We start from the raw sequence: 26,163 nt of genomic DNA, 5'->3' as shown, positions 1-26,163 counted from the left end.
CGCTCTCGCTTGTCGCGACCGGCTGGCTGGATCCTGAATCTACCTGGACCGTATCGTTATGGCGTACCGTCCTTTCGGGGCTGTTTATCGGGCAAACAGAACACGGTCGACAAGTGGCTCAAGGCTCCACCTCGTATTCAGAAGGACTTGAATTACGGTCCGTTTCCACAGACGAGGAAGAGAGAGGGAGAGAGAGTATTTTGGCGCGAAGGCAAAATCCCCAGGTTGGCGGTCGGGATGACGTTTTAACCCGGCCGGTCTGTGGTTTCCGGTTCCCAGCCGGCCTGTCGCCACGCGCACTGCGGCCGGCGGACCTGCGTCGGCTCGACCGAGACAAACACAGTCATCTTGTTGGACGAGGGTGAATTACCTAGTGTGGGCGGGGCGGGGCGGGGTGGCAGGTAGCCGCTGCATCGGTCGGACTGGCGGCGCTGCTTGCTTTGGAACAGGAACAGAAGGTCCCCCGGCCAATTGTTCCCCCCTCCCCACCCCCTCTCCCTCCTTTTCCCATTTCTCTCTCCGGCTCCCTGGAGGGGCAGTGGGGTCTAAGTAACGAAATTCATAACCCCCTAGCTAGAGCACTGGGGGGTGGGGGTGGGGTGGGGGTGTATAGTATCCTAATGGCGCAACTCCCTGCTCTCGGGCATCCGGAGGTCAACCCGTCAAGCCACGGCCCGGAGAAGCAAGGAGTGAGGCTCCTAAATTTCGGCTTTTCTATTTCTTTCTCTCCTTTGCCTCTCTGTTTCTGACCCGAATTTCCCCTTGTGTTAGTATGTATGGAGCATTGGTCTCTGAAGGGGGCAGGGAAGGGGGCGAGGGAGTCCCCCCCCCACACACACACACACACACACACACGGCCGCGCGCGCCACGCCCTGTGCGCATAAAACTTGCAAGTCTCCGCGCTGCCGAGCCCCCAGCAGCCAGCTGCCCATGCGCAAGCCGTTAAAACATAATGAAACGAAAACAGCAATCCCTATCCCTCTCTTTCTACCCCCCCCCCCCCGGTAGGCATGGCTTCCGGTGCGCCCACCTCCTAGTTCCGCTCATCCGTCTATCTACCTATCCATCTCTCTATCGGTCTATCTATACATCTAACTGCTAGCCCCTCCATTGTGGAGAGCAAGCCCTCGCTGTTATGTCAACATACTTTCGCTGTCTAACAATGACTCCCCTTTCCGTGGCGTTCTACCCCCCCCCCTTTCCCTCTGCCCGCTTACAGCACCCCCCCCCTCCCTGTGGAGCATAATGTCTGCACACAGTGGCAGGCACTCCGTGTCGCCCTACTGGTACTGTTTCAGCCCCCTCCCCCCTCCCCGAGCTGGCAATTTTACGCCTAGGCACGCCGTGCTGACGGGCTGGCTGCCGCACAGTGGGCCAGAAGACCGGTGGAGACGGACAAAGCTCTAGGCGCGTTTTGAGCTCCAGAGTCGCTAAATGGGACTCTAACCGAGCGTGTGACCCCACCAGTGGATTGCTCTTCGATCGAGGAATCCATTGGTGGGGTCACACGTTCGGTTCGAGTCCCGTTTAGCGACTCTATAGCTCAAAACGCGTCTAGAGTTTTGTCCGCCCCCACCGGTCTTCTGGCCCACTGTGTGCCGGGCTGGCTGGCCCGGGCCGGCCCCGTGGAGTGTCGCCTGGAAGTTGCCGCTGAGTGATGGCAGGCCGTGGCGCCTCACCTCGCCAGACGACGCCACCCGTCGCAGGTCCCAGCGCCCTGGAGGCTCCAGGAGGCTGGAGGGGGGAGGAAACTCTTTTTCCAGGCGGCGGGGCCGACGGCCTACTCGAGGACTTGCGGTTGCGCTGCGCACTCCGCGTTCCTCGACGAGGTCCTCGACGAGGTCCTCGACGAGGTCCTCGACCGGGTTGGCCGCGCTGACGGCGTGGCGGAGCGCCTGCGGACTGCGGGTAGGCCGCCCGGCGACGCGGCTGTGCTGCGGGCTGGCCTACCCTCGACTTCGCAGGCGCCCCACAAGGCGGTCGAAATCCCGGACGCGTTTTGAGCTCCAGAGTCGCTTTCTGGCCCACTGTGTGCCTCGCCTGGACTGGCAACCTCTCTTCCTCTTTCTGCGTACAGCGACGTAACAAGCCCCTCTCTCTGTCTCTGTCCCACAGGCCGTGTTCTCGCGGGTGGCGCGGGTGTGCAAGAGAGACAGCGGCGGCCCGCACAACTTCCGCAACCGGTGGACGTCCTTCCTGAAGGCGCGACTCAACTGCTCCGTCCCCGGAGACTTCCCCTTCTACTTCAACGAGATGCGTAAGTACCGCGGCGAGACGGAGACAGCGAGGGAAAAGGCCGCCCCCGACGGGGAGTTGAACCCGCCCCCCCCGGGTGGCAGCGCGCGCCAGCGTTGGCACGGGATATTTTGGTCATTATTTTTGAAAGGCGTTTCTGGACCGGGTCCGGCGGGTTACCTCCGGTCCCTTGGACTCCGGGGCCCATGCCGTGGAACCCTCCGGAACCGGGGGAAAGGGGGGAGGGGGAGGGGGGACTTCCGGGAGCCCTGGGCTTCTGGTCGTCCTGTCATGTGGGGTGGAGGACGGAAGGGTCGATTGTGCACTGCAAACAACCGCATTTTAAAATACCTAACAAGAAACTTTTACCGCAATTTATCAATAAAATTTTGTTTCACTTTGCAGAGTCGACCACGGAGATGATTGAGGGCGTGTACGGCGGCAACCACTCGCAGCTCATGTACGGCGTGTTCACCACCCCCGTCAACAGCATCTCCGGCTCGGCCGTGTGTGCCTTCTCGCTCAAAGACATCAACCGGGCCTTCGAGAGCTCCTTCAAGGAGCAGGCAGAGATGAACGCCAACTGGCTGCCCGTGCCGCCCAACAAGGTGAGTCCCACCCTCTCTGTCTGACTCGGCCAGTGCGACGCACAGTGGATTTGCCAGAAGACCGGCGCAGGCGGACAAAGTACTAGACGCGCTTTGCGCTCCAGAGTCGCTAAACAGGACTTGAAGCGGACGTGTGACCCCACCGATGGATTGCTCTCCGAACGAGGAATCCATTGGTGGGGTCACACGTTCGGTTCGAGCCCCATTTAGGGACTCCAGAGGTCAAAACGCGTCTAGCCTTTTGACCGCCTCCACCGGTCTTCTGGTGGAGAGAGGGCGTGCTGACGGCGTGCTTCTGCTGCAGGTGCCCGACCCGCGGCCCGGGCAGTGCGTCAACGACTCCAGGACGCTGCCCGACCTCACCCTCAACTTCATCAAGACCCACTCCCTGATGGACGGCTCGGTGGGGTCCTTCTTCAGGCAGCCCGTCGTGATCCGGACCAGCTTCAAGTAGGTGTCTCTGCGCTGGTTTCTCGTGTCCTGGTCCCCGCAGAGAGTCTAACGGTGTCCCTGTTGCAGCTACCGGTTCACCCAGATAGCAGTGGACCCCCAGGTGAAGACCCCGGGCGGCAAGGCGTACGACGTTCTGTTCATCGGGACAGGTAAATACGGACCGACGCACAGTGGGCCAGAGGACCGCTGAAGGCGGTCTATACCGGACGCGTTTTGAGCTCCAGAGTCGCTAATTGGGACTCGGACCGAACGTGTGACCCCACCAATGCATTGCTCTTCGAACGAGGAATCCATTGGTGGGGTCACACGTTTGGTTCGGGTCCCTTGTAGCGACTCTGGAGCGCAAAGCGCGTCTGGAGTTGAGAGACAGCGATCGGCGGTACTTGAACTCGCGCCTTTCCCCTTTTGCAGACAACGGCAAGGTGATCAAGGCCGTGAACGCGGACGCGGCCGACACCCTGAACCGCGTGAGCCCCGTGGTGATCGAGGAGATGCAGGTGTTCGCGTCGCACATCCGCGTGCGCAACGTGCGCGTCGTCAAGGCGGGCGAGGGCGGCGTGTCGGACGGCCGCCTCGTGGTGGTGTCCGACGCCGAGGTCCAGGCCCTGCGCCTGCACCGCTGCTTCTCCGACAAGATCCTGTCGTGCAGGTGAGTGGACTCCCGCCGCTACCCCGCGCCTCGGGGAGTCTCTGGCGCGCGGAGTGGCGACGGCTTTTGCCGGTGTATCGCCATGGTGTTTCCACCCACGTATTCCCGCGATGTGCCCCAGCAGTGTCGGTAGGGTTGCCAACCTCCGCACAGTGGGCCAGAAGACCGGTGGAGGCGGCCAAAACTGTAGACGCGTTTTGAGCTCCAGAGTCGCTAAACGGGGCTCGAACCGAACGTGTGACCCCACCAATGGATTGTTCTCCGAACGAGGAATGCATTGGTGGGGTCACACGTTCGGTTCGGGTCCCATTTAGCGACTCTGGATCTCAAAGACACGTCTTGAGTTTCGGCCCGCTGTGCTCCGCCTGCCTTTGGGCAAAATCTAGACTTTTTGCCTTGTCGGCAGGCTGAGGCTGGCAACCCTTGGGATTTTCGATGAGTTTGTTGTGGCGTTGTGCTCATGTTGTTGTTGTTGTCCGCAGCGAGTGCGTGGCGCTGCAGGACCCGTACTGCGCGTGGGACAAGCAGGCGGGCCGGTGCCAGGCGCAGAGCACGACGGGGCCGGGCGCCAAGCGCTGGGCCGACGACAAGCAGTTCTACCAGAGCATCGCGACGGGGCTGCACCCGGGCTGCCCGGCCAGCAAGGCGGCGTCCACGCGCCACAGCGAGCGGCACGGCGACCGCGGCGACGCCAGCAGCGCCAGCAGCGCCAGCTCGACGCACAAGACGCACCACAACGCCGACTCGAGGCAGGCCGGCAAGGAGGGCGAGGACGGCGAGGTCATCAACATCACCCAGGGCACGGACTCGGGCCCCGAGGTGAGCGCGGCCGACTCGCTGCTGCCGCAGTACTCCGTGGAGACCCTCGCCATCGCCGTGGTGGCCGGCGCGGCCGCCGCGCTGCTGCTGGGCTTCGCCATGGGCTACTTGTGCGGCCGCAAGTGCAGGAAGGACGACGACGACAACCTGCCGTACCCGGACACCGAGTACGAGTACTTCGAGCAGCGCCAGAACGTCAACAGGTGAGAAGCTCGCGGGGGTGGAGCTACCCACATTGCGCCAGAAGACCGGCGGAGGCGGCCAAAACTCCCTCGCGCGTGGCGTAGCTGCATCGCAGGACTAACAGTGTCTTTCCTTTCCCCAGCCGGCTGACTGCGGAGCCCAAGCTGCTGCCCCAGGAGGAGGTGACCTACGCCGAGCCGCTGCACCTGCCGCAGGCCAACAGCAAGTCGCTCAACTCGCCCAAGAGCACGCTGCGGAAGGTCCAGCAGCACGCCAACAGCACGGCGGCGCAGGAGACTCTCTTCCAGTTCCCCGAGGCGTACGCGCCGCCCAGCTACGCCCAGCAGGTACGTGCAGTGGTGGTCACTCGTTGCTTCCAGCTTCGTCGCCCTACTGACTGTCGGTCTCTGTCTGCAGCGGATGCCGCGAGACAACTTCGGCACGCTGCGGTCGCACCACGACGGCTTCGGCACCACCCGCAGCGTCAAGAAGGTGTACCTCTGAGACTCCGGGGGGGAGGAGGACATGTCGGCGCTGGCGCTGCGCGGCCACCACGCTAGGGGCCAGCACGGCCAGCACCAGCAGCGCGAGCAGCGCCACGGCCAGGGCTCGGGCAGCCACCACGGCCACCACGGCACCCACCGCAGCCAGGGTGGGTCGCGGCGGCCGCGCGGCGCGCACCCGCTGGCCACCAGCAGCCCGCCGTCCAGCGCGTCCTCCTCCTCCCCCTCTCCCCCCTCGTCGTCGCCGTCCCCGCCGCCCAACGACCAGGGCCCGGGCGGCCCGGGCCTGCAGGGCGGCACCGGCGGCAACGTGCCCTGCAGCTACATCTACAGGACCTAGCACCTGCGTCGCAACACGCCGCCCACAAGGAGTACGAGGCCGTCGCAGTCCTCGCTGTCGGGGCCGTCGTCGGCGCCGTCCTCGCACCGGCTGGACTCCCTCAGCGTGGAGACGCTGTGCTCGCACTGGCGGCCCTAGTCGGCCCCAGCACACCCTGACCTAAGGTGACCAGGGTGCGCCCCAGCAGCAGCAGTCCCTCCTCCACTCCGGGGGCTCCTCGGACACTGGGCGAGGCGGTGTGGCGCTGCCCGCAGGCCGCAGCGTCGCGTCCAGGGTGGCGGGGAGCCTCAAGACTTCCAGGACCGCGAGGCACTGTGTCTGCTGCGAGGCGAGCGACGGCCGGCACCAGCCTGCACTCCAGCTCGACGTACTTCATGGAGGTGATGGAAACTGTGATGTGGCAAGAGCGTGAAGAAGCTACCAATACTTGGATGTGGATTGAAGAGATTGAAGATGAAGATGGCGGTGTGTTGCTGGCCAGTCCCCTCAGTGGGACTGGCCCCCATTGCGTTCAGTGAACGCGGAACTTACGTTGCTTTATTTTTAGTTTTTCTTCTTAAGGACTGCTGTGATTTGGTAATTCCATGTTAGGAATCTGAGCAGAAAAATTGAAACCCAGATTATATTTGAACCACAAGATATTGACAAAAGGCTCCTTAACATTGGCAGATTGCAAGTTATATCCGAGTTTCTGAATTGCGTTTTTACACCTTGTACTTCTTGTTTGATTGTAATGAATTGCCAAGGTGATGGATAGCTGGGTTACTTCCCCCTTCATACTTCAGAATTTAAATAAATACTTAGATTTTTTCCTTTTTTTAAAAAATCAGTTCATATTTTAAATGATATTGAACCATGGAAATCCGTAGGCTAGAGTTGTTGATTAAGTCAGTATCAGAAGGCTGCCGAACATGTGCTTCTTCGACTATTTTGGACATTGCAGTTAGAGAGGTGCCTACTCAGCTTTCATTTTCCTTACACTTTGATGTCATCTGGCAATTGGAAAATTTCAGGGTTCTGCTATTGCATAGCATGGTTTGTTGGATGGCATGAACATGTTGTAAACTAGTTTCCCCCTGGTGCAATATGTTTCATGGTCACCAACATTGCGTTTTATAAGGGTGGGGATATCATAATGTACAGTGACAAAGTTTACTTACTATTATTATTATGACTAGTCCTAGTTTAGAAGATATACCATAAAGTTCTTTTAAAGTATACTGAAAAGCAATATCCTCATTGTTTATGTTATTGTTTTGTTTAGAGAAAATTAAATTAAATTAAGATCTGTATGTGAATTGAAGAGGAATTGGGTATTTCAGTTGGAGTAGGCACCTTTTTTGTACTGTAGGATAAATAGTTATCAGCTTAAAGGACTGGTTCAGTATATATTGTAACAGTGATTATCATTTGATACTCCCCCTTCCCTCAACCATTGCACAGTAGTGTACCGGTTCATGTCTTCATTTAGTTTGTCAAAAGTTATTTAAGAACGATATGCACTGGTAGTGCAGGTCTCATCTCATGTTCTTGTAAATAACTGATGTTGTCAATGTTTCACACCAATTGGTTATTGATCCTGTCTGAATTCTCCAAGAGCGTCTTGAGCTCGTAAGTGTAGTTATTTTATCTCATTTTTGTCTAATTTAAATTCAATTCCTGTTGTTTCTTTTCCTTTTTAAAGCCTTGACTTCAGGTGTGTCAGCTATGTTGCCACACTGTGATATTTTTGTGTTATTAATGACATATTTTAAAAAAGGACAATTTAAAAATGTTGTTAAAGTTGGAGTGAAGATAAGCTGCTGAAGACTGAAGTTGTTTATGACATTCCAACATGGGCAGTGCAAGGATTGTGTGTATAGGCCCATTCAGGCTTCAACCAAAGATGTTGTAGTGAAGACTATGAAATTTTTTTCTATTATTGGATTCTGCACTATTTCAATTTTGTACTTTAAAACTGTTTCTTCATTTCAAAATCCATTTTATTCTTTAAAACTAGTATCTGTCTTTTTTTAATTAAGAAGCATGTTGAACTGAGAAACCAAAAAAATGATTGTCAGAATTTTTAATGTGTTGTTCCATGGTACAGTGGCTTCCCAGGTCGAGCCCCACCTGACTAGTCAAATCGACTTGTCGCTTTCAGACGTATACGTTCAAACTTTATAAATGACACATTTACATTCTTGTGTAACCACAGATTTTTAAGGCTTATATTGTCACCTCTTGAATCTAGTCAGAAGGTATTGCTACTGAAAATGGGAGGACACAGTCTTCTCTCAGAGAAAATCTGTGTATTTGGTACTTGAACCCAATGTGTTTTGCTTACAAGGAACAATTTGGGATTTTTTTTTTTGTTTAATTGTGTTTGTTTTTTTTTTTACCAATTTTATGCTCAGCTTTATTGAATGAATCTATGAAAATGTTAGTTTTATATTAGCACAAAGTTTGTACACATAACTTTCAAGTAATAGTCTTTTACTAACAGACTTACTCTGTGTTGTTACAAAGCCAGTGGTTTGACAAGCTTGTATTACAGTATAAAAGTATAATTCTATTGTAAATATTTTGAACTTGGCAGAGCAGTAATTTCAATTATCTCTAGGTTTAATAGGAAGTTGATGATTCCTTTGTAGTCTCTAAAGGGAATACTCGTGACAGAAGGGGTATACAATTAATACTGATGCCATAACACATTACTAATATGTACTAAACTTGATGCAATTGTAATTAACTTTTCATTTTGTACGAAAGTAACAAAGTTAGATATTATGTATATAACACCTTATTTCCATCTGTTGTATGCTTCTTCCTAAATGCAGCGCTGACTAAGCTATTTTGTACTCTCCGAATGTTTTTATATTGTGAAAAGAATGTAGGGTAGGAGTCTTAGGGGCATGGGCATTTATTTCTAAGAATGCCTAGTATAAGAAGTGTCAGATTCTACTTACCATCCAAGCCGAACTAGTGTATTGTTTTGCCTGAGAAGAAAAGACGAATCTCATTGAATCCCAACCAATTTTGTATTAAATTTGAGTTAGTAGGTCACTTGAAAACATAAAACAGAGATAATATTTCTTACAGAAAATAATGCTCTCTAGTAAAAGAATGGGTGTTTTCCTACCATTTTAAATAACTCTTAAGAGATCAGACAACATTTTTTAAAGTACTGTATTCCATTTTGTTTTAGTTGATAAACTTTTTTTTTTTCATATCATTAACTCTCTTGGTCCCAGACCACAGCATTCTTAAAAAATCAGTGACTGTGTTTTGGTGCTACTAAAGCAAAGATCACTCACTTGATATTTTTAATCTCTGCCAACTGCTATTCATTCCAGACACATTAGGTCAGGCAGTCGTTGAAACTTTCCACTAAGCATCCATGAATTTAAGAACTTAAAAGAAATGCAAATAGGCTTCTCATTCCTATTCTTCTTTCTGCCTAATCCATAAAAACTGTCTTCATATTTCATTAGACTGGTTTGACTACCACTTATTCAGGATCTATGGCTCATCATTAAGCGAAGGTAATTTCTTCGTCGTAATAGTGCCAAACTTAAGTACTGACCAAATCACTGACAGTTCTCACTTGAGAAATTACACAATGGATGGATCTGTAAGTGGTGGATGTGAGAGAAAATGAAAGCCAGTTGGAATAATACAATTTATAATCAGTGTGTGTGTGCGTGTGTGTGTGCGTGTTGAGAGAGTGCCTTTTGTGTTCATTTCTATTTTTACTCATGTTTTTTTTTTTTTATTAAGAAAAGATTACAATGTTTCTTTGAGCAAATTCTATTACTTGGCATTTTAAATGTGAATACTCAGTGGAGCTTTAACACTTTCGGTTGCACTCTCTTATAACATCAAGAATTATGCTCAATGGTTAAGTAGAGAGTTGCTATGTAAGTAAATCCTTTAGATGTTTATTTGATTGTATGTTGTAGCATAAAGCATGACTGATAAACCAAAGAATATGTTTTTATCTTTTGTTCCCTGTTAGTCTTATGTGATTGTAGTATTGTCCACACTGCCTCTAGTTATTAACTGCTTTATTTACACTTTTTAAGTCAGTTTTGTATTACTTTTCAAGTATTAATTAATTTTGCTGTATGTTTTTACCTGATGTTTAACATTGGGTACATCTTGCCTCCTTGTTTTTTTTTGTTTTTTTTAAATTTTGTTTGTTTGTTTGATGTAATATTAGGAATACTCAAAATGGAAGTTGTGTGGGCTTCCAAAGTGTTTAAAACCCATGCACAAAGCACATGAGTCCTATCTCAGTCTTTTGTTTAAATAATCTCTTCTTCCCCATGTTACTGTTCATTCGGGATTCAGTGATTCAGTGTTTTTAGTTATGTATTGTTGGCTATCTTATCCATTGTAAAATGATACGAGTAAGATAATAGAGGGCTCATTGCACATTTTGCTTTTTGTAGACCAGATGGGAGGCAGCAGTGAAAAGATGGCTAGTGGGAGATTTTGACTCATATTCTTCTCATTCGTGCATGTCATTAATTATTGCACATCAATGCACAAGTGGACTGGTCAATTGGACATGTTGTTAATGATATCTACACAGTCATACAATAATACTGTTGTTTTGTGCTTGCAAAAAAAAATCTCATATTAAGACTTTGGCAATTGTGTATATTCTTGTATATGAATACATATTATTAGAGTGAATCCTGTCTTGAGTTATTGAGAATTCCCTTTCCCATGAAAATTTTCATCAGACTACTGTACTATTCTACTAAAAAAGAACAATAGGAACAACTGTTACTCACAATCCATATCAATTTCGACCAAATTCGAATAGTGCTGGGGCACTCCCTCGTTGCTGCTGGCACTATTTCGAGGACCATTTGGGCCCTAAACAGCCTTTTTCTGGCGAAAAAGTGGAAGTATTTGAGCCTGCGCCGCAGAGGTAGGCAACCCACCGTCCACAGCGCACCAGAACTCGGCAGGGTCGACATGAGCCCCGTCCCGATTGAGCCCCGGCCAGAGCCCCGGCAGAGCCCGACTCGAGCCCCGAATTGAGACATTGGAATTTGAGTCATGTTTAGAACCAGCACTGCCACTAGCGTTTGAACATTTTCCTCGGTTTACTTCTCAAACAAAGATAAAGAGAGGGTGGCTGAGAGCGCAACCCAGCCACAAGTAGGTGTTCGAATCGACGTCGTTTCGAACGCCTGATTCTGGCAGGGAAGGTAGCGGCCGGCCTGATTAAGGAACTGGGTTCGATTCCCAGGCGCGACAAATCTCTAATGTCTTGGTCTTGTTTTGCAGGTCTTCCCTGTGACGTGTCAAAGAGGTAGTCTACCTTCCCGGCGCTGTGAACAAGAGGGAATTGTTGAATAATATTTAGCACAAGACCGAACTGAAAGTTCACATAGCATTACAGAAATTTGAAAGGATCTCTGGTGTTTTCCCACAGCAATGCCTCCTTTTTATTTTTCATTGATGGCTTGACTCTAGTTTCTGACAAACAACGTGTGGTGGGCTTGGGGGGGGGAGGGGGGGAGTGCTGTATGAAAAATACTTTAGGCTTTCGAACTATGAGAAATTAAGATTGTTTTGTTTGTGGCTGAGCAACTAAGGCTAGTTTTAAGTAAGTATTTTGTCCTAATTTTACACTTTTTTGTGTTAATATTGATTCAAAGTATAAAGATTTACCACTGTGCATAGTTTCAGCAGCATACTTTGAAGTGTCAGCTTTGTTTGGAGGACCTTTCGATCGTCTTTCAGACGTTGTCAAGAATACCTAACCTTACGAATCTGTCATTTGTATCTAACTTTTACTTGTTTTTCTCCGTTTCAGTATCCTCACATCAAGACAGAGACGAATCAATTCAATTGAAACATGGCTTTGAATCGGAAAATGCATCCCAGGAATAAATACAAGACACCTCCAAGTTTTAAAGAATTGGCTCTCAAAAATGAAGAGTTTCGACAATTTGCCAAAATTGACATAAGTGGCAAAGTGTTAATTGACTTCAAAAACGCCGACGCTTTGCGTGCCTTGACAAGAGTCTTACTCAAAGAAGATTGGGGCTTAGATGTTGTATTACCTTCAGAGTATCTAGTCCCGACTCTTCCTCTACGCTTAAACTATATTCTATGGCTGGAGGATTTAGTGGCAGCCCTCGAGGTGGATGATTCTGGAAGCCCAGTGTATGGTATTGATATAGGTGATATCCCTTTGCTTATGGTATTGTTTTGCTTTGGTTTCATTCTCCCACTGACTCATCTTGTACTTAATTTTAGGTACAGGAGCATCTTGTGTGTACCCTCTTTTAGCAGCTAAAAAGAATGGATGGCATATGATAGGTACTGAAAAGAATGAAGTGTGTTTTGATCATGCCACACAGAATGTGCTTCGTAACAATTTGGAATCCCTGGTGAAAGGTAATTGATGTATTATCAAATTACATGAACTATTTACAAAGATTTTTAAAGCTGACTATTTCTAATTTCAAATTTATTGCATTGTACTATGTTACAGTCAAAAAAGTTGATGGAGAGGCCATAATTCAAGATTCTATATTGGAGAATACATTTGACCCCAAGCCACCATGTTTTCACTTCACAATGTGCAATCCCCCATTCTATGCCTCAGAGGAAGATGTAGAAAAGACTAACAAGAGCCGCTCAATGAGTTCTCCTCGACCACCTCCAAACAATGCACGCACAGGCTCAGCCAATGAAATTGTCGTGGAAGGAGGAGAAGTTGCATTTGTTTTTAAAATGATTGATGATTCTTTCAAATTGAAAGACAACATTCGGTGAGTAATGGTTTTTTTTTTTTTTATCAAAGCATGAATGCACTTATCAAACTATATTAATTTAGCACTAATACATACATTCACTCTCCTCTTCTATCTGATGAACAGAATCTTTACAACTATGGTTGGTCACAAGTCAAGTGTTCCCAAAATTTTGCAGTATTTGAAGAGTAAAAACATCAAGGAAGTGGCTTCCTCTGAATTTTGCCAAGGCAAGGTCACTAGGTGGGGTTTAGCATGGAGCCATTCTGTTCACCTGACATGTGAATCACTTTCTACAGAGCCAGTAAATGTGAAACAGAAGCCGAAACCCCCTCTCCTTTATAAATTGCCTAAACCTAAAAATGACTTGTTCAACACCTTCGATTCTTTTGTGAGCAAAGTTAAGGTGCTCATGGACAAGCTAAATGTAGGTTGTTATGTCTTGCGTCTCGTTACTAAGATTTCTACCAAGGAGGACTTAACTTGACGGCCCATTGTGTAATGCCATTTTATTTTTCCAGTTGCAATATAAGTGCGTAATCAAAGATGTTAAGTCAGTGGGTTTCCAAGTTTCTGCTCTGAGCAATACCTGGTCCAACCAGAGAAGAAAACGTCGTGATCAGCTTAGGCAAGGGACCACCACAGACGAAGCAGCTGGCAATCAAGGGTGCAGTGAGACTTGCAACATTAAAGGCAAAGAAGAAACAGATGAGCCGCCATCGAAAAGAGCTAAGAAAGGAGATGTTGTTCCCCTAGCAGTAGTAGGCCTCATCTTGAGGGAAGAAGATGCCGAGGACGGCAGCACCAAAATATTAGAAATTAACTGGCTACAAGGCAGTGGGGGTAGAGAATCATCTCACCAAATCTTGCAATATATGAAAAATAATATTTGATTGTGTGAAAAGGACTGAGATTGATTAAAAACACAATTAATTCATTGGTTACCCAACAAAGGCTTGAATTTTATTAGTTTAACATGACCTGGAACCATCAGAACAACAGTTCTCACAACAGGCTACAGAGTTTTAATGAGAAATATTTCAATGTAATGTAGCAGTGATGGAGAATACATTTGAACCACAAGATATCATAATTTAGGAATCTTAATGATGACTTGAGCAAAAGTATGTAACAATGCAACACACCTTCAATACATTAACAAATTTAACAGGTATCAACTGATGACTAGCAAAATATATGAAGATTCAACAAAAAGAAAACATTAGTTATAAACTTTGTTATGTTTAGTAAACAAGTCAAAACATTCAACCCAAAGTTATTTTAGGCTTCACTGCCAAATTAGTCTTCTCAAAATTTAAGGGGTATACACAGATCATTATTGCATTGACATTCTCAAATTAACATGTTACATGTAATTAGCATGTATGAATGAGATGGCTCAGCTATGGCACCACTTGGTATAACATAGAACTAGTGGACAGCTAATTCATTACTGGCCAACTCAATAAAACCTTATTAAACATCCTCGCAATTATCAGTTCTTTGAGTAGTTTTCCAGATAGATTAAAATCTAACTCCTAGAGATCCTTAAACAAAAATAATTTTATGTACTAATCACAAAGACAAAGTTACCCACCACTTAAAGTGCAATGAAACGGCAAGTCTCTTTGGGAAACCGCCCACTGGCAACCACATAATAACGGAAGGTAACACAGGTCGCAATAAATCCATTGGCACTGAAGAAGCTCGAGCTTTTACAATGAAATGATATGCTTTCTCCCATTGAAATTGCCATAAGCAATGAATGAGCAGCATTCAAATAAGTAGCTGATGCGACTTCATGACTGATGATGATTTAAAATTACGTAAAACTCAGAAAGCCTACTACAAACAAAAAATAATTGCTGTTTTCAAATCAGTTGCTTAATCAAGGCCACCATTTCAGAAAATTCAAATGCTAACCCTCGCTTAAACTCAACATTGGTATTACATTTCTGGTACTTAACTGAGCAACTTACAATATTCTACATGAAAAATATAAAGCGCTCACTTGCCAGACATTATCACAATTGAAATACAGTGTTAATATATAACAAATAAAAACAATATTGGATCCTTCTGGAAGATTTTTGCATTAAAACAGGAATTTTCAAAAAAAAAAAAAAAAAAAAAACTTATCTCTTCAGCGCAAACGATCAAACTGTCTGATGCATCATTTGGCGTCAAGTCATGGGGGTCAACAGTCGCGGCATTGGTGGTGTCGGACAATGTTTGTCTCCATCACCCTACACCAACCAAGGTGGAATGTTAACCAATTCAATAACACAATACAATCACTACAACACAGGGACTACACTAAAATGGCTACCACAACCTACTCTTCATGACTACTGCCCAGCTGCAAGGCCAGGCAAAGGAGTGGATACACTCCTCTCAGCACACTTAACACTTTAACGCAATGCAAACGATTTTGCTCTCAAACTTGCCCCACCGTGCATGATAATCTGAACAAGCAAAGTAATACAGAAGAAAAACAAAAAAAAGGGGTAAAAAAAGGGGAGGGGACCTTTGGCAAATCTATTGTGGTTAATGGCTAGTGATGTTGGTAATCAATGAGAATGGCTGACATTTATGACGGGATGACAAGCAATGACAACTAAGGCCAGAGAATCACATTATTGCTTCAGTGCTCATTATGCCTTCAATACCAATGCATATAATTCTAAAACTATAAAAAGGCAACATTATAAAAACTATCTTGTTGAATTCTATTATCTAGGGAACAGGGTACAACTTACACTACAGGCTGGCACCCATGTGCACACATATCACAATACAAACAAGCAATAAGGCCACCTGCACATTTTAACTGATCATGTGCACACATTTACAATTCTATCAGCCTAAGATAACAATATGTAACTGAAAACAATTATTTGTCTTAGCACCTCAATGACAACAACATTGTTGAGCCAATAATATACGGCTCAAGCAAACAACAATTCAAAACTAGGTAAAAGATTTGGTGTGTTTAACAAACGCTCTCTACAAATAACTTCTGAGTGGTAGAGTTTCGCAACTCTGTTATAACAGTTAAACAGCCACACAAATCAGTGTGGGCAGAGCAAGCTAAAATAAGCTCTTTCCAACTCAACATTACATAACATTAATTTGCTCTAAAACTTTAGTAACAATTATTTTGCTCCACAAGAGCTCACAAACCAGTTGCCATGAGTCATAGATCAATAAAAATTGGAGGACAAACTAACATTTCTTACAAAGCACACAAGTACTGAGATGGGTGTTGCGTTGCATGTTCATTCCTGCTGATGCAAAAATTGTTCAGGTTGCAGTATGATGGCTACCAAGTTTACCTCAAATGGAGGCCGCAGCAAAGTGTTAATATTTTTGCAGTCAAAATTGTTCAGGTCGCTAGTCCAATGGCTGCTGACTTCACCTCAGCTTGATGCAACCACCGCAGTATCACTATCAGTCTTCTTGGTTGGTACAGCTTGGTTCTCTTCACCTCCCTTATCTTCAATGGCCGCCTTCTCTTCTGAATTCAGAGGACTGGTGGGCTGTCTCTTCTCCATTTCAGCCTTCAAAATTTCAATATCATGCGGGCTGTGGAAAGAATGAAGCAAAATGGTCTAGTGGTTGAAGTAAAAAAAAAAAGGTTTTAATATTTAGCCATGTTACTTTACAAACCTAATGTGTAGGAAGAGAATGCCATTTATGACATTGAGCATATCTAGGACTGAACCCATTGATGGTGGCTGGATCTGAATTGGTGGCATGCTGGCACCTGGCTTGCCAGTGTAAATTTCGTTCATCTTTTTCTGAAGAACCACAGCTTGCTGGGTAAGATGTCGTAAGCAGTCTGATGACTCCCGGGTCTTTTCGTGATCCTCACCAAGCTGAACAGAACAATGACCATGTTAATACAATAAATATCATCAATTTTATTACTTTATCATAATTGTTTGCAGTTTGTTTTTTTTGTTACAAATTATGACATACTTGGCGTTTGTAAATGGCATATGTTTCCTTCTCACTGTTTAAGGCTGCCCGGAAGTCACCCATGCAACTCTGTGTTCTAGCTACAAGATGGTAGCTGACTGCCACTTTGATGGAATTTGCCCCATAATATCTGATGTTTAAGGACAATGCTTTTTCTAAGAAACGCAGAGACAGTTCAAACTCTCCAACAGCGTGAAGAATCAAACTAATGTTGCTCTGCAAAGAAGAAAAATACAAATAAGAATTTAATCATAAAAGATTGATAGCACTCTAAAATAAAAGTATTATTCTTACATCAAGAAGCGCTATTTCAGGATGGTTCTCTCCACAAACAAGAAGAGCTAGGTAGCGGGCACGGTAGAGAAGCTTCAATGCTGTACTGACTTGGCTGTTTGCAAAGCAATATAAAGCCAAGTGGGTCTGTAAACAATAATAATTCAAATTCAAAAGTCAATTTTTAAAGACCATGAAACGAAAACTTATTGTTATTTGTTCTTCTAAGGATAGACAACTTACATATTCTGTTATAGTGTTTGGATGGTCAATGCCATTTACTCTCTCAGACATGAGGACAGCCTTCTGTTGGTATGCCAAGGCCTCAGAGTGCTCTCCCATTAAATAGCTAAGACGTGCTAGCATTCGCAGACATTGAGCAATTTCTGGATGCATAGCACCGTATACATTGTTTAAAAGATTTAATGCTTCAGAAATTAGTTCATATCCATCTTTCATATAGCCTTGGGAAATTTTGTTCTGACCAGTAGTGTAGAAATTGTAAGCATCACTTGCCTGCAAAAAAGACAATGTGAATAAAAATTTGTTGACAACTTAAATTTTCAGAGCAAAAGAAAGTCAAAAGTGACATAACATACCCTCGGATTGATGTGCTTCACCACTGGGAAGATATTAAGAATGTCTTCTTCTAAGAATGTTACCCTGTTCTTGGAATCAAAGAGGTATTCTCGCAAAAGAATTTGAATGCCTGTTTTAATACAGAATGACCTAAAAAAAAGAATGCCAAAGCGCAGGGGAAAATAATTAGTTAAGAATTATACAAAATTCCTAATTTTAGTAACTAGTTAGAAAGTAAGATGAAGTTTTACCTCAAAAGAGAGATTTTCTGGATGCTGAAGGTTGCTACTAGTGCATCAATACTGTCGACTGGAAGAGTCCAGCCATAGTATGACCTAAGTTCCGCTCTGAGCTGTTTCCAGAAAGAGGTCGGAGTCAAGGCAGCCCACTCTACATCAGAGGAATGCAGGGAATTTCCACCTCTCCCTTTCCTTTTGTTACGGCGTTTGGAACGGCCTTGAAGCTGAAATCAGAACAAATTTTATCTTGCCATTTCATTCAAGTGGGTGCAATGATGTACTTCTGTCAAAAAATACCAACCTCTTCAGGCACTTGCTGGGCATGCGGTACAGCGCATGAAGACAGGAAGCAGTTTAGGAAGTGGCTCACTGCCGCTGAAAGGCTCATGAGCTCAACGGACTGCATGTATGTAGTCAGTAAATGCTTGGCTGAGCGGGTCACCAGTTCACTGACGGCAATGTGATACAAGTACTCAAGCTGCTGCACACTAGCCAGCTGGTCCGCCACCTTACCAAGATAGCGAATGTTAATGCCTCGGGTGTGGAGAGTTTCGGCAAGTGTAGGGCCATCCATCATGGGCATTGAATGATCCAAACAGTCACGAATCTGTTCAATGCAAAATAACAAGATAGTAATGAGAACCACAACTATTCGTGCAAGAGGAGATGAGAATAATAAATACTCACAAAGCCGGGGATTTGCTGCGTAACTAGGAAGCGAGCAGCATCTCTTACAAGGTGTCTTTCCTTCTTGAGCTGAGGGCCATCGGCATTGACATGCTGAACACCAGGGGAGTAAACATCAGGATTAAAACTGATGTCAAACTCCGCTTCCTTCAATGAGCCAACATGCTCAGCAGCCTGTCGAACAATAGACCTAGTACTTTCTTCTAAATCTTTCTTGTCTCCATTGGTGAGAGAGTCCGTAATGCTTTCCACAAGCTTCTTCGCCTCATCAGCTTCCAGTTCACTATCTTTCTCTTTGTCATCTTTGGTGTCTTTCTTAGCTTCCTTCTTTTCAGCATCCTTCTTGTCAGAATCATCAGATTCTTTGAGGTTTTGTTCATTAATAGCCTTCTCCTTAGCAGATTCAATTTGCTTGCGCTCTTGCTGCTTCCTTCCCAACTGTTGAAGATGAACAGCTGCATACTTGATGAATTTCAGATAACAAGACTCAACATAGGCATCAATCAACTCCTGGCGAAGACAACACAGTTTATGTTTGTGCTCAATTGGGAAGCCCAATGCTTTGACATCATCACTGAGGGGCTCCTCACCAGGCAACTTCAGGAAGTTCACATCTGGTGGGAAGGTACGCAGCAGGTCAAGAATGTAATGGCGTCCATCATTACCAATGATTCCCTTACATTCCACTGAAGAGCACAGCTCAACAACTTCACTCTTGTCATTCAAAACTTTGTGAGGCTGTATTTTCAATTGTTGTCCAGCTTTGGCAAGCAATTCCATGTACTTTGGGTGGGACAAGACAGTCTTACCAAAATCAATTGAACCATACACAACTGACTGCTCTTGCTCTCTTTCCAAAATTCCAGGAATGATGGACTGAGCAGTGACTCTGTAACCACGGTAATCAATGACAACAGTTCCAAGAGTGTACAATCCAGGCAAGTCAACTGCACTGTAGACACGCACACCTTGCAAGTCATTCCGAGGAGCAACAAATGCAGCAGCATCTCCCCCTAACTCTTTGTAGTGATCCTTCACATCAAAGCCAAGTGAAAAGAAAATGTTGTTCCAGATAAACATTTGCATTTTAGACTCATCCCCAGGATTAATTGCCATAACATTGCCATCAATGACTGCCATGGCACCTCGTGTTGCAGCAGCGACAAAGTCACTGTGCACTTTGAATATTGCCCTTTCTCTCAACAATCTTTCAGGGAGGTTTTTACGGGGCAGTTCACGAGTAGTTTGGAGCTCTTCATTCCAATCCCTAGTTTGACCAGGAATATGTTCCTCATAGCCAAGCTTGGATGAGAAGGTGTCCTCTGCTCGAATAGCATCAACAGTGTGCTCCATTTGAGGGGCACACCAGGCATAAAGCTGATACGGGGTAGCAACTCTCTCGAAAATATGCCTCTGTGTCCTTTTCTTTTGAAGTGAAGCAAAATTTCGTTTAAAGGCAGGGCTTGTTTGACTCATTAGCTCGATTAGTGAGTGAGAGAGATGGCTTGGAGAAGATGGCTTCGGGTTGAATTCCTCCTCAGAAGACTGGTTAACAAAGAATCCTCTTGAGCAAGCAGTGATGTGGAAATGCTTGTCTTCAAGAGTAACAACGTACAGGTACATGAGATCTCCATGCATTTTCCTGTAGCCAGGTGGCGGATTCCAACCAGAAGTTGTCAGAACTTTTACGCACTGAGGTCCCTTTTGCTCTTTGTGCTGAGGCTGGATGGGAAGAAGGGGTCGATCACTGCTTCCAGGCATGATGAAGTCTGGTGGAGTGCAGTCCACACTCTCGGGTCGAGATTTCTTTTTCTCCATGATATCACCTTGTGTCACCACATTTAGGTATGCAAGAGAACTGCAATCCACACCATTGTAGGCATCTGCAGGATCCAGAGACTTAAGAAGGTCTCTGACATGTCGAACATGAATACGAGCTTCCCGCATTGTGTAAGGCTCTTCAACAACCTTGGAAAAAAACAAAAATAAGGGAATTAAAAAAAATAGAAAAAATGTGCTAGACACAATAAATTTCACTCATAAAATTTTGCGTCATTTACTTTGATAACGGATCCTTCTGAAAGACCCTCAATATTTTTTAGCTCAGCAAAGTTATCAAGTGTGGTCCCATCAAGCTGAAGGCTGAAGCAAGTGCGATGGCAAGTGTCTTCTCTGTCCATCAGCAATTGGTGAATTTCCTGAACAAGCTCCATGCTTGAAACCTGTAACACAAAAATATCAAGACTTTGCTACAGCAAATTTTAAAATAAAAATTTGAAGGAGGGGAAAATTGTTCACTACAAATACCTGGATGTCAAAAGGCTCAATGCCGGGGCTGACTATTTTGACAGTGAACCCCATGTCTTGAATGAAGACCACTTCCTGCTCGTCCTTCTTGGAAGTGTCCTCCTCCGCCCCTGTTTCCTCTGGCTCTGCATTCTTCTTGTTCTTTTTCGACTTGTGCACTCCGTTCACTTCTTTCCCTCCGGCATTGTTGTTCTCCTCCGGGGCTCCGTTTACTGGAGTGTCTGCGTGCCCGTTGCTCAGGTGCTGTTTCATTTTCAGTTTCTTCTTCAAATCTTGAGCAGATGTGGCTCCTGAAACAGACAGAACACTCGATTAGGATATGGAAACGAGTCCTGAGCTCACCACCCGAAGCAACACCGCCCCTGAAAATTGCCTTCCCCGACCCTTGCCCAGGATTCACAGTGCATCGGCTGCAGTGGACAGTGCACGTCACTGCAGTGCACTGGCAGGGTCAGCGGCCGCGCTGGATTGCAATGCCTGCTCACAGCCATCGCTGCTGTCGCATGGCCGTCCACCATTCATCTGATAACAAGGCAGGGGTCAGGCCTCTCTAGGCTAGATCCTCTCTGGGCCTCCCTAGTCCTCTCTAGTCCTCTCTCTAGTCCGCTCTAGGCCACCGCAATAAATCATCTAGTTTCCGACAACGAGAGTTGGCCATTCTGGCCCTGGGTTACCCCTGGCTGCCCCAGGCATGCCTTGCTCGCGCTGGCCGTGTGCGACAACATGGATGTGCTTGGGCTGCGCGTCTCCGCGCGCCGACACTGCCAGGCCTGGCCCGGCCTGGCCCTGCCCGCACCGCAGGACTAATTGAGCTGATTAGCGCCTGGAGCACTAGGAGGAAGGGGGAGGGAAGTGCCTCGCGGGGGAAGCGGCAATCGCATCAAACGGGTCCACCGTCCACATGCACACATCCAGCATGGCCTCTCGCCCGGCGCTATGACAGCAGACTCATTCCCAGAGTCGTCCTATCTCTCTCGCACTTTATGGGACGTCTCGAAAGGTGCGAGGGGGACAGCGACGAAATTCTACTCTCGGAATCAGCCAGCAGCACAACTACCGTCGCCGATAGGAGCGCGCGGACAGCTAGTCGCGGTCAGCTGACACCCCCCCCCTCCCTCTCCCTCTCGTGCAAATCGCGCGGACCTCGCGAAGAGTCCACTGTCGGCGTGGCGGCGGGACGGATGGGACGGTGGTGGGGCTCCAGTTCAAGGCCTGGCCTAGACTGCCTAGACGAGCCTGCAGACTGATTCCGAGCGTCGTCGCCCTGTCTCTCTCGCACGCTTCAAGGGGCGCACCGCATAGCCGCGACAGAGACAGAGCGACGAGAACGACTCTCGGAATCAGTCTGCTGCCTCAGCGACACAGGCCTGGCTGGCGAGCATCCGCCAGGACCAGAGCCGGCAACCCGGTGACACAGTCAGGCAGACAGTCGTGGACGCCGACGCCCGCCGACGCCTGGAGGGAGGCGGCGCGGGGCTCAGGGAAAAAAGATAAGGGGGCCAGGGGAGCGACCTGACCTGGCGACGCCGCCCCTGCATGGGTGTGCGTGTGTGCGCGTGCCTGTGTGTGCGAGTGTGTGTGTGTGTGTGCGTGTAGGGCAGGGGTGGGCCCTGCTTCGCCATGCTCGCCATGCCATGCCAGTCAGTCTATGGCCGTGCGGTAAGACAGGCGTTATTTTGGGTCTGGGGGCTGCGCTGGGCGGCGCTGGGCTAGGCACGGCAGGGCACGGCACGGCAGGGCACGGCACGGCAGGGCACGGCAGGGCGGCTAGGCAGGCAGCGCATGTGCCAAGTTGCTAGGGGCTAACGTGGGGTACCCGGGTACCCCGCACCGGGGCCACACGGCCACACCGAAGTAGCGGGCGGGGACCACGGCACTGGTAGAGTTATTCAGATACGGGGCGACCTGATCAAAAAAGGCGTAAGCACGCTCGGAGGGCCCCAAGCCCCCCCCCCCTTTCCACCATGACCCACGCCGAGAGCGCCGAGACAACGGTATGCCCTAGGGCACGGCCCCGTCCCCCTCTCCTGGATGAGGTCATCAAAATGCAGCGGGGCGACATGTGCGCGTACACCGCGCGTACACCGCGTACCCGCGGCCCAACCGACTAACGGCGCCGCACTTCTTGCCGAGGTGCAGCAGCAGAGTCTGTCTCTCTCGCACCAACGCGGGACGGCCCTCGAGTGCGAGAGAGACAGCGACGATAAAGGGCAGCAAGCGGCACGCGTCGTGGGATGGACGGGTCGCGTGCAGCCGTGGGATTCAGAACAAGAGCGGTTTGACGCGCCGTCTCTCTCTCTCACACACCTACGCACGGAGCGTCCCTTGAGTGGGACAGAGACAGCGACGCTCGGCAGGCTGACAAGAGCTGGCTCCGCCGAGTGGCGGCCAAGACCACCACACCGGCAGGCCGGCACCACGAGGCTCGAGGCCTCACGGAACGGGGCCAAGACGCCGCAAGCCGCAGGGCCGTAGGACTCAAGGGCGCCAGAGGCGGGGTGCGCTCGGCGCCGCCCCTCCCCCAGGGAAAAAGGGGTGGGAGGGGGGGGGCACCACGTGGGTGCGACGGGCACGTGGGTGGACGAGCGTCGCCCAACGCGAACCTTGATCCGCAATCCACGGACAACATCCCTTTTCCGCGATCGTTTATCGGCGGCCCGCCCGAACTCCGTGCCGGCCGCCGGCCAGCGAGCCGGCCAGGCCGACATGCCAACGACCCGGGAAGACAAGGAAAGCCAGAGCGAAAGCCGCCCCGATAAGAAAAGGAGAGAGAACGAGAACGAGAGCGCGGCGCCGGCCGGGCAGGGCAGGGCAGGGCCGCCTGCGCCAGCCTGCGCCCCTTCACCGACACACAGTGGGCCAGACCGAGGGAGGCGGCCAAAACTCTTAACGCGTTTTGAGCTCCAGAGTCGCTAAGCAGGACTCGAACCGAGCGTGTGACCCACCAATGGCTTCCTCGGTCGGAGAGCAATCCATTGGTGGGGTCACACGTTCGGTTCGAGTCCTGTTTAGAGACTCTAGAGCTCAAAACACGTCTATACTTTTAGCCGCCTCCACCGTTCTTCTGGCCCACTGTGCGACACCCGCCCGCTCTACGCGGCGCCTCGGACAGCGCGCTGTCTCCCTCGCACCCCTCAACGCCCCACACGAGTGCGAGAGAGACGGCGCGACGAACGCACTGTTCCGAATCCGCCCACTGCACGCCGCCACCTGCCGCCAGATAGGCAGTACGCAAAAAGACGCGCGGCCGCGGCCCGCGAGTACTTGCACTTGCAGCCACGCCGCGCTTCCGCGAGGAGAGGGGGAAGGGGAGGGGGGGCTTGGCCGCGACAGAGACAGCATCAGCAAGGCGGCAGCCGAGGATCGGATAGTCGCTCTCGCACCCTTACGGAGAGCCCCATGAGTGCGAGAGAGACAGCGCGACTTTTGAGTCGCTCGGCTCGGCAGGCCTAGGCAGGCAGGCCCGCGACGAGCCGCGAGGCGGGAAGCAGAGGCCCAGAGGCGGCGCGGCGGCGCAGCGGCGCAGCACATGTGACGAGACGAGACGCAAACTGGGAAGAGGGAAGAGGGTCCGAGGGGCTTGCCTGTGCTGCCTGCCTGCCTGCCTGCCCGCCAGCCTCCACGCGGTCCGCGGCCGCGGCGTGTGCCGTCGTGTGCCGAGCGGTGCCAAGCCGCGGGGTGGCGAGGCGAGGCGAGGCAGAGGCAGGCGAAGGGAGCAGGGGCGAAGGGACGGGCCGTGGGCTTACCTCCTGGGTCCCGGGCCCAGCGAGTGGGACAGAGACGACAACGCGGACCGGACCGGCCTCGCCAGGGGCAAGGACCTGCACCTTCAGGCAGGGCCCAGGTGGGGTGCAGAGTGCAGCAGAGTGCAGAGCTGCAGCCAACGCATCTCTCTTCCTTCGTTCACTCACTCAATCAATCAACACTTTGTTGAGCGGTGTGAATGAGATGAAACACTAATGGACCAAACAGGCGTCCATTTCCTGGTCATTCACTTCCGTCTCCTATGATCCTTTGGTACTGCTTCTGTTCTAGCAGATGTGATAAAATGGTTGCCGGAGTCTAAGGAAATACGTTACTGGCACAATGAATGGAACGTATTATTCCACAGTCTTTGGTTGAATGGAAAGATTCTACTCTAAGGGTACTCATTAGCCTTTTATGGTACACTGCAGAAATTTCAAAAAACTGGATGAACAGTTGAATGAATTAGTAAGAGGACAGAAGGTGTTTCAAATGGTCACGATAATTTCTTAATTATTTTTCTGACTGAAAGGCATTTCTTTTCTTCAAAAGAACATCGGAGCAATCAAAATGTCACAAAGATCTCTCGAAGTCACAATATATGTATCCCACTATGTACGAGCAAGTCACAGAATCTCGCAAAAAATTACTTAATAAGATCTATAAATTTACAAGGCTTAAAACAGCTCAATGAAATGTATGACAATTTCATACAACCATAGGATGCTTTGATTAGAGACAATTCATATTTCTTTGAATTACTTTAAAAGTAATGAAGCAATTAGAGATGAGAATGTTGAATATTTCCTGGTCCCCTCGGCGTCATTTTAAAATGAACTATAGAAACTTGCGGTTGGTACAAAGATGGTGACTTGTAAAAATACAGCCTGGCATTTCTGTACAAGGCGAGAAGATAACCCAGTAATCAACAGAATAAAGTTGCGACACTCTAAGATTTCATCCGAGTTCAAGAAAGGCTACACATGGTAAACACACTATGGACACATCTCAGCAAAACTTTACGCCACAGAAAAAGTGCGAGAGCATGGCACTGTAATAATACAGTAAGAACCCAACAAAAATGTTGCCAGCAACCAAATTTTCACCACAAAAATGAAATCTACGAGAATGAAACTGGAAAAGAAAAGAGCCGTTTTCGCCCTTCCAATAACCTCCAGAAAAATGCAACCCACAGTCCACTTCCACCGACGGGCCGTGCCCTGAGTTAACCGGGACTCCGACGGGCCGCAAACAGCGCAGCAAGCCCGCAATTCAAATGACAACGATTGCAGACAGGGAAAACGGCGACTTGCCGTCCCGTTCATATGATCGCACTTCGACCCCTCCTCCCTTGATGGCCAGTTACATCAGACGAAACCCGGTGCTCGGCGCCTCAAAGTCGCTCCACATTTCGCCACTAACCGGAATTGGTCGTGGACGCGGAGTCATTGTTGGCGTTGCTTTCCTCTTGCTTCACTTCGACACCGTTTGCATTGTCCGCGACGGAGCCAAGAGCCATATTCACATGTATTTCACACTCACACCGCGAGTCTATGAGATCGAAACTTTAGCAGACTACCACTGCACGTGCGCACAGCAGCTCAGCAGCGCCGCGTTCGGAATCGGGGCGGCGGCGAGCTCTGATTGGCTGACGGCGCGGGGTGTGCTTCGCCTCAAAATTCCAACGGAAACGTATACCTCGCTGAAAAAAGAAAATTAAGTGAGTTTAGGCGCCTCCAAGACGTGGCAGACCCGTCTTGAAGAGTTTCCAGCGGCCGCGTCGCTAGAAAAAGGACAGAGC

The 26,163-nt window shown here is 48.7% G+C and overlaps 3 protein-coding genes across 3 annotated transcripts in view; 2 read left to right on the top strand and 1 right to left on the bottom strand.

The window, feature by feature from the left end:
* LOC117644758 (semaphorin-1A) overlaps positions 1-5,533 on the top strand; it is a 92,705-nt gene extending 87,172 nt beyond the window's left edge. Inside the window, exons 3-11 of the mRNA XM_034384373.1 lie at positions 772-787; positions 2,117-2,258; positions 2,642-2,844; positions 3,149-3,294; positions 3,364-3,446; positions 3,709-3,946; positions 4,429-4,968; positions 5,091-5,295; positions 5,366-5,533. Of these exons, the coding sequence (XP_034240264.1) occupies positions 772-787; positions 2,117-2,258; positions 2,642-2,844; positions 3,149-3,294; positions 3,364-3,446; positions 3,709-3,946; positions 4,429-4,968; positions 5,091-5,295; positions 5,366-5,452 (1,660 nt within the window). The 3' untranslated portion in view covers positions 5,453-5,533. The remainder of the gene's footprint in view (positions 1-771; positions 788-2,116; positions 2,259-2,641; positions 2,845-3,148; positions 3,295-3,363; positions 3,447-3,708; positions 3,947-4,428; positions 4,969-5,090; positions 5,296-5,365) is intronic.
* A 5,620-nt stretch (positions 5,534-11,153) lies between these two features.
* On the top strand, positions 11,154-13,505 carry LOC117645459 (U6 small nuclear RNA (adenine-(43)-N(6))-methyltransferase). The gene is made up of 6 exons (XM_034385667.1): positions 11,154-11,396; positions 11,607-11,976; positions 12,053-12,193; positions 12,291-12,570; positions 12,679-12,979; positions 13,074-13,505. The coding sequence occupies exons 2-6, from the start codon at positions 11,649-11,651 to the stop codon at positions 13,443-13,445; spliced, it is 1,422 nt and encodes a 473-aa protein (XP_034241558.1). The 5' UTR covers positions 11,154-11,396; positions 11,607-11,648; the 3' UTR covers positions 13,446-13,505.
* On the bottom strand, positions 13,486-25,975 carry LOC117645458 (clustered mitochondria protein homolog). Its single transcript, XM_034385666.1, has 12 exons — positions 25,785-25,975; positions 20,619-20,908; positions 20,372-20,533; positions 18,312-20,279; positions 17,926-18,231; positions 17,637-17,848; positions 17,406-17,535; positions 17,050-17,322; positions 16,828-16,953; positions 16,534-16,749; positions 16,222-16,430; positions 13,486-16,137 (listed from the first exon to the last, which is right to left on the bottom strand). The coding sequence occupies exons 1-12, from the start codon at positions 25,879-25,881 to the stop codon at positions 15,972-15,974; spliced, it is 4,155 nt and encodes a 1,384-aa protein (XP_034241557.1). The 5' UTR covers positions 25,882-25,975; the 3' UTR covers positions 13,486-15,971.
* Positions 25,976-26,163: the final 188 nt, after the last annotated feature.

This window comes from Thrips palmi, unplaced genomic scaffold, assembly GCF_012932325.1.
Source record: "Thrips palmi isolate BJ-2018 unplaced genomic scaffold, TpBJ-2018v1 HiC_scaffold_18, whole genome shotgun sequence".
Classification (NCBI taxonomy): Eukaryota; Metazoa; Arthropoda; class Insecta; order Thysanoptera; family Thripidae; genus Thrips; species Thrips palmi.
This window is presented reverse-complemented; position numbering and strand designations above follow the sequence as displayed.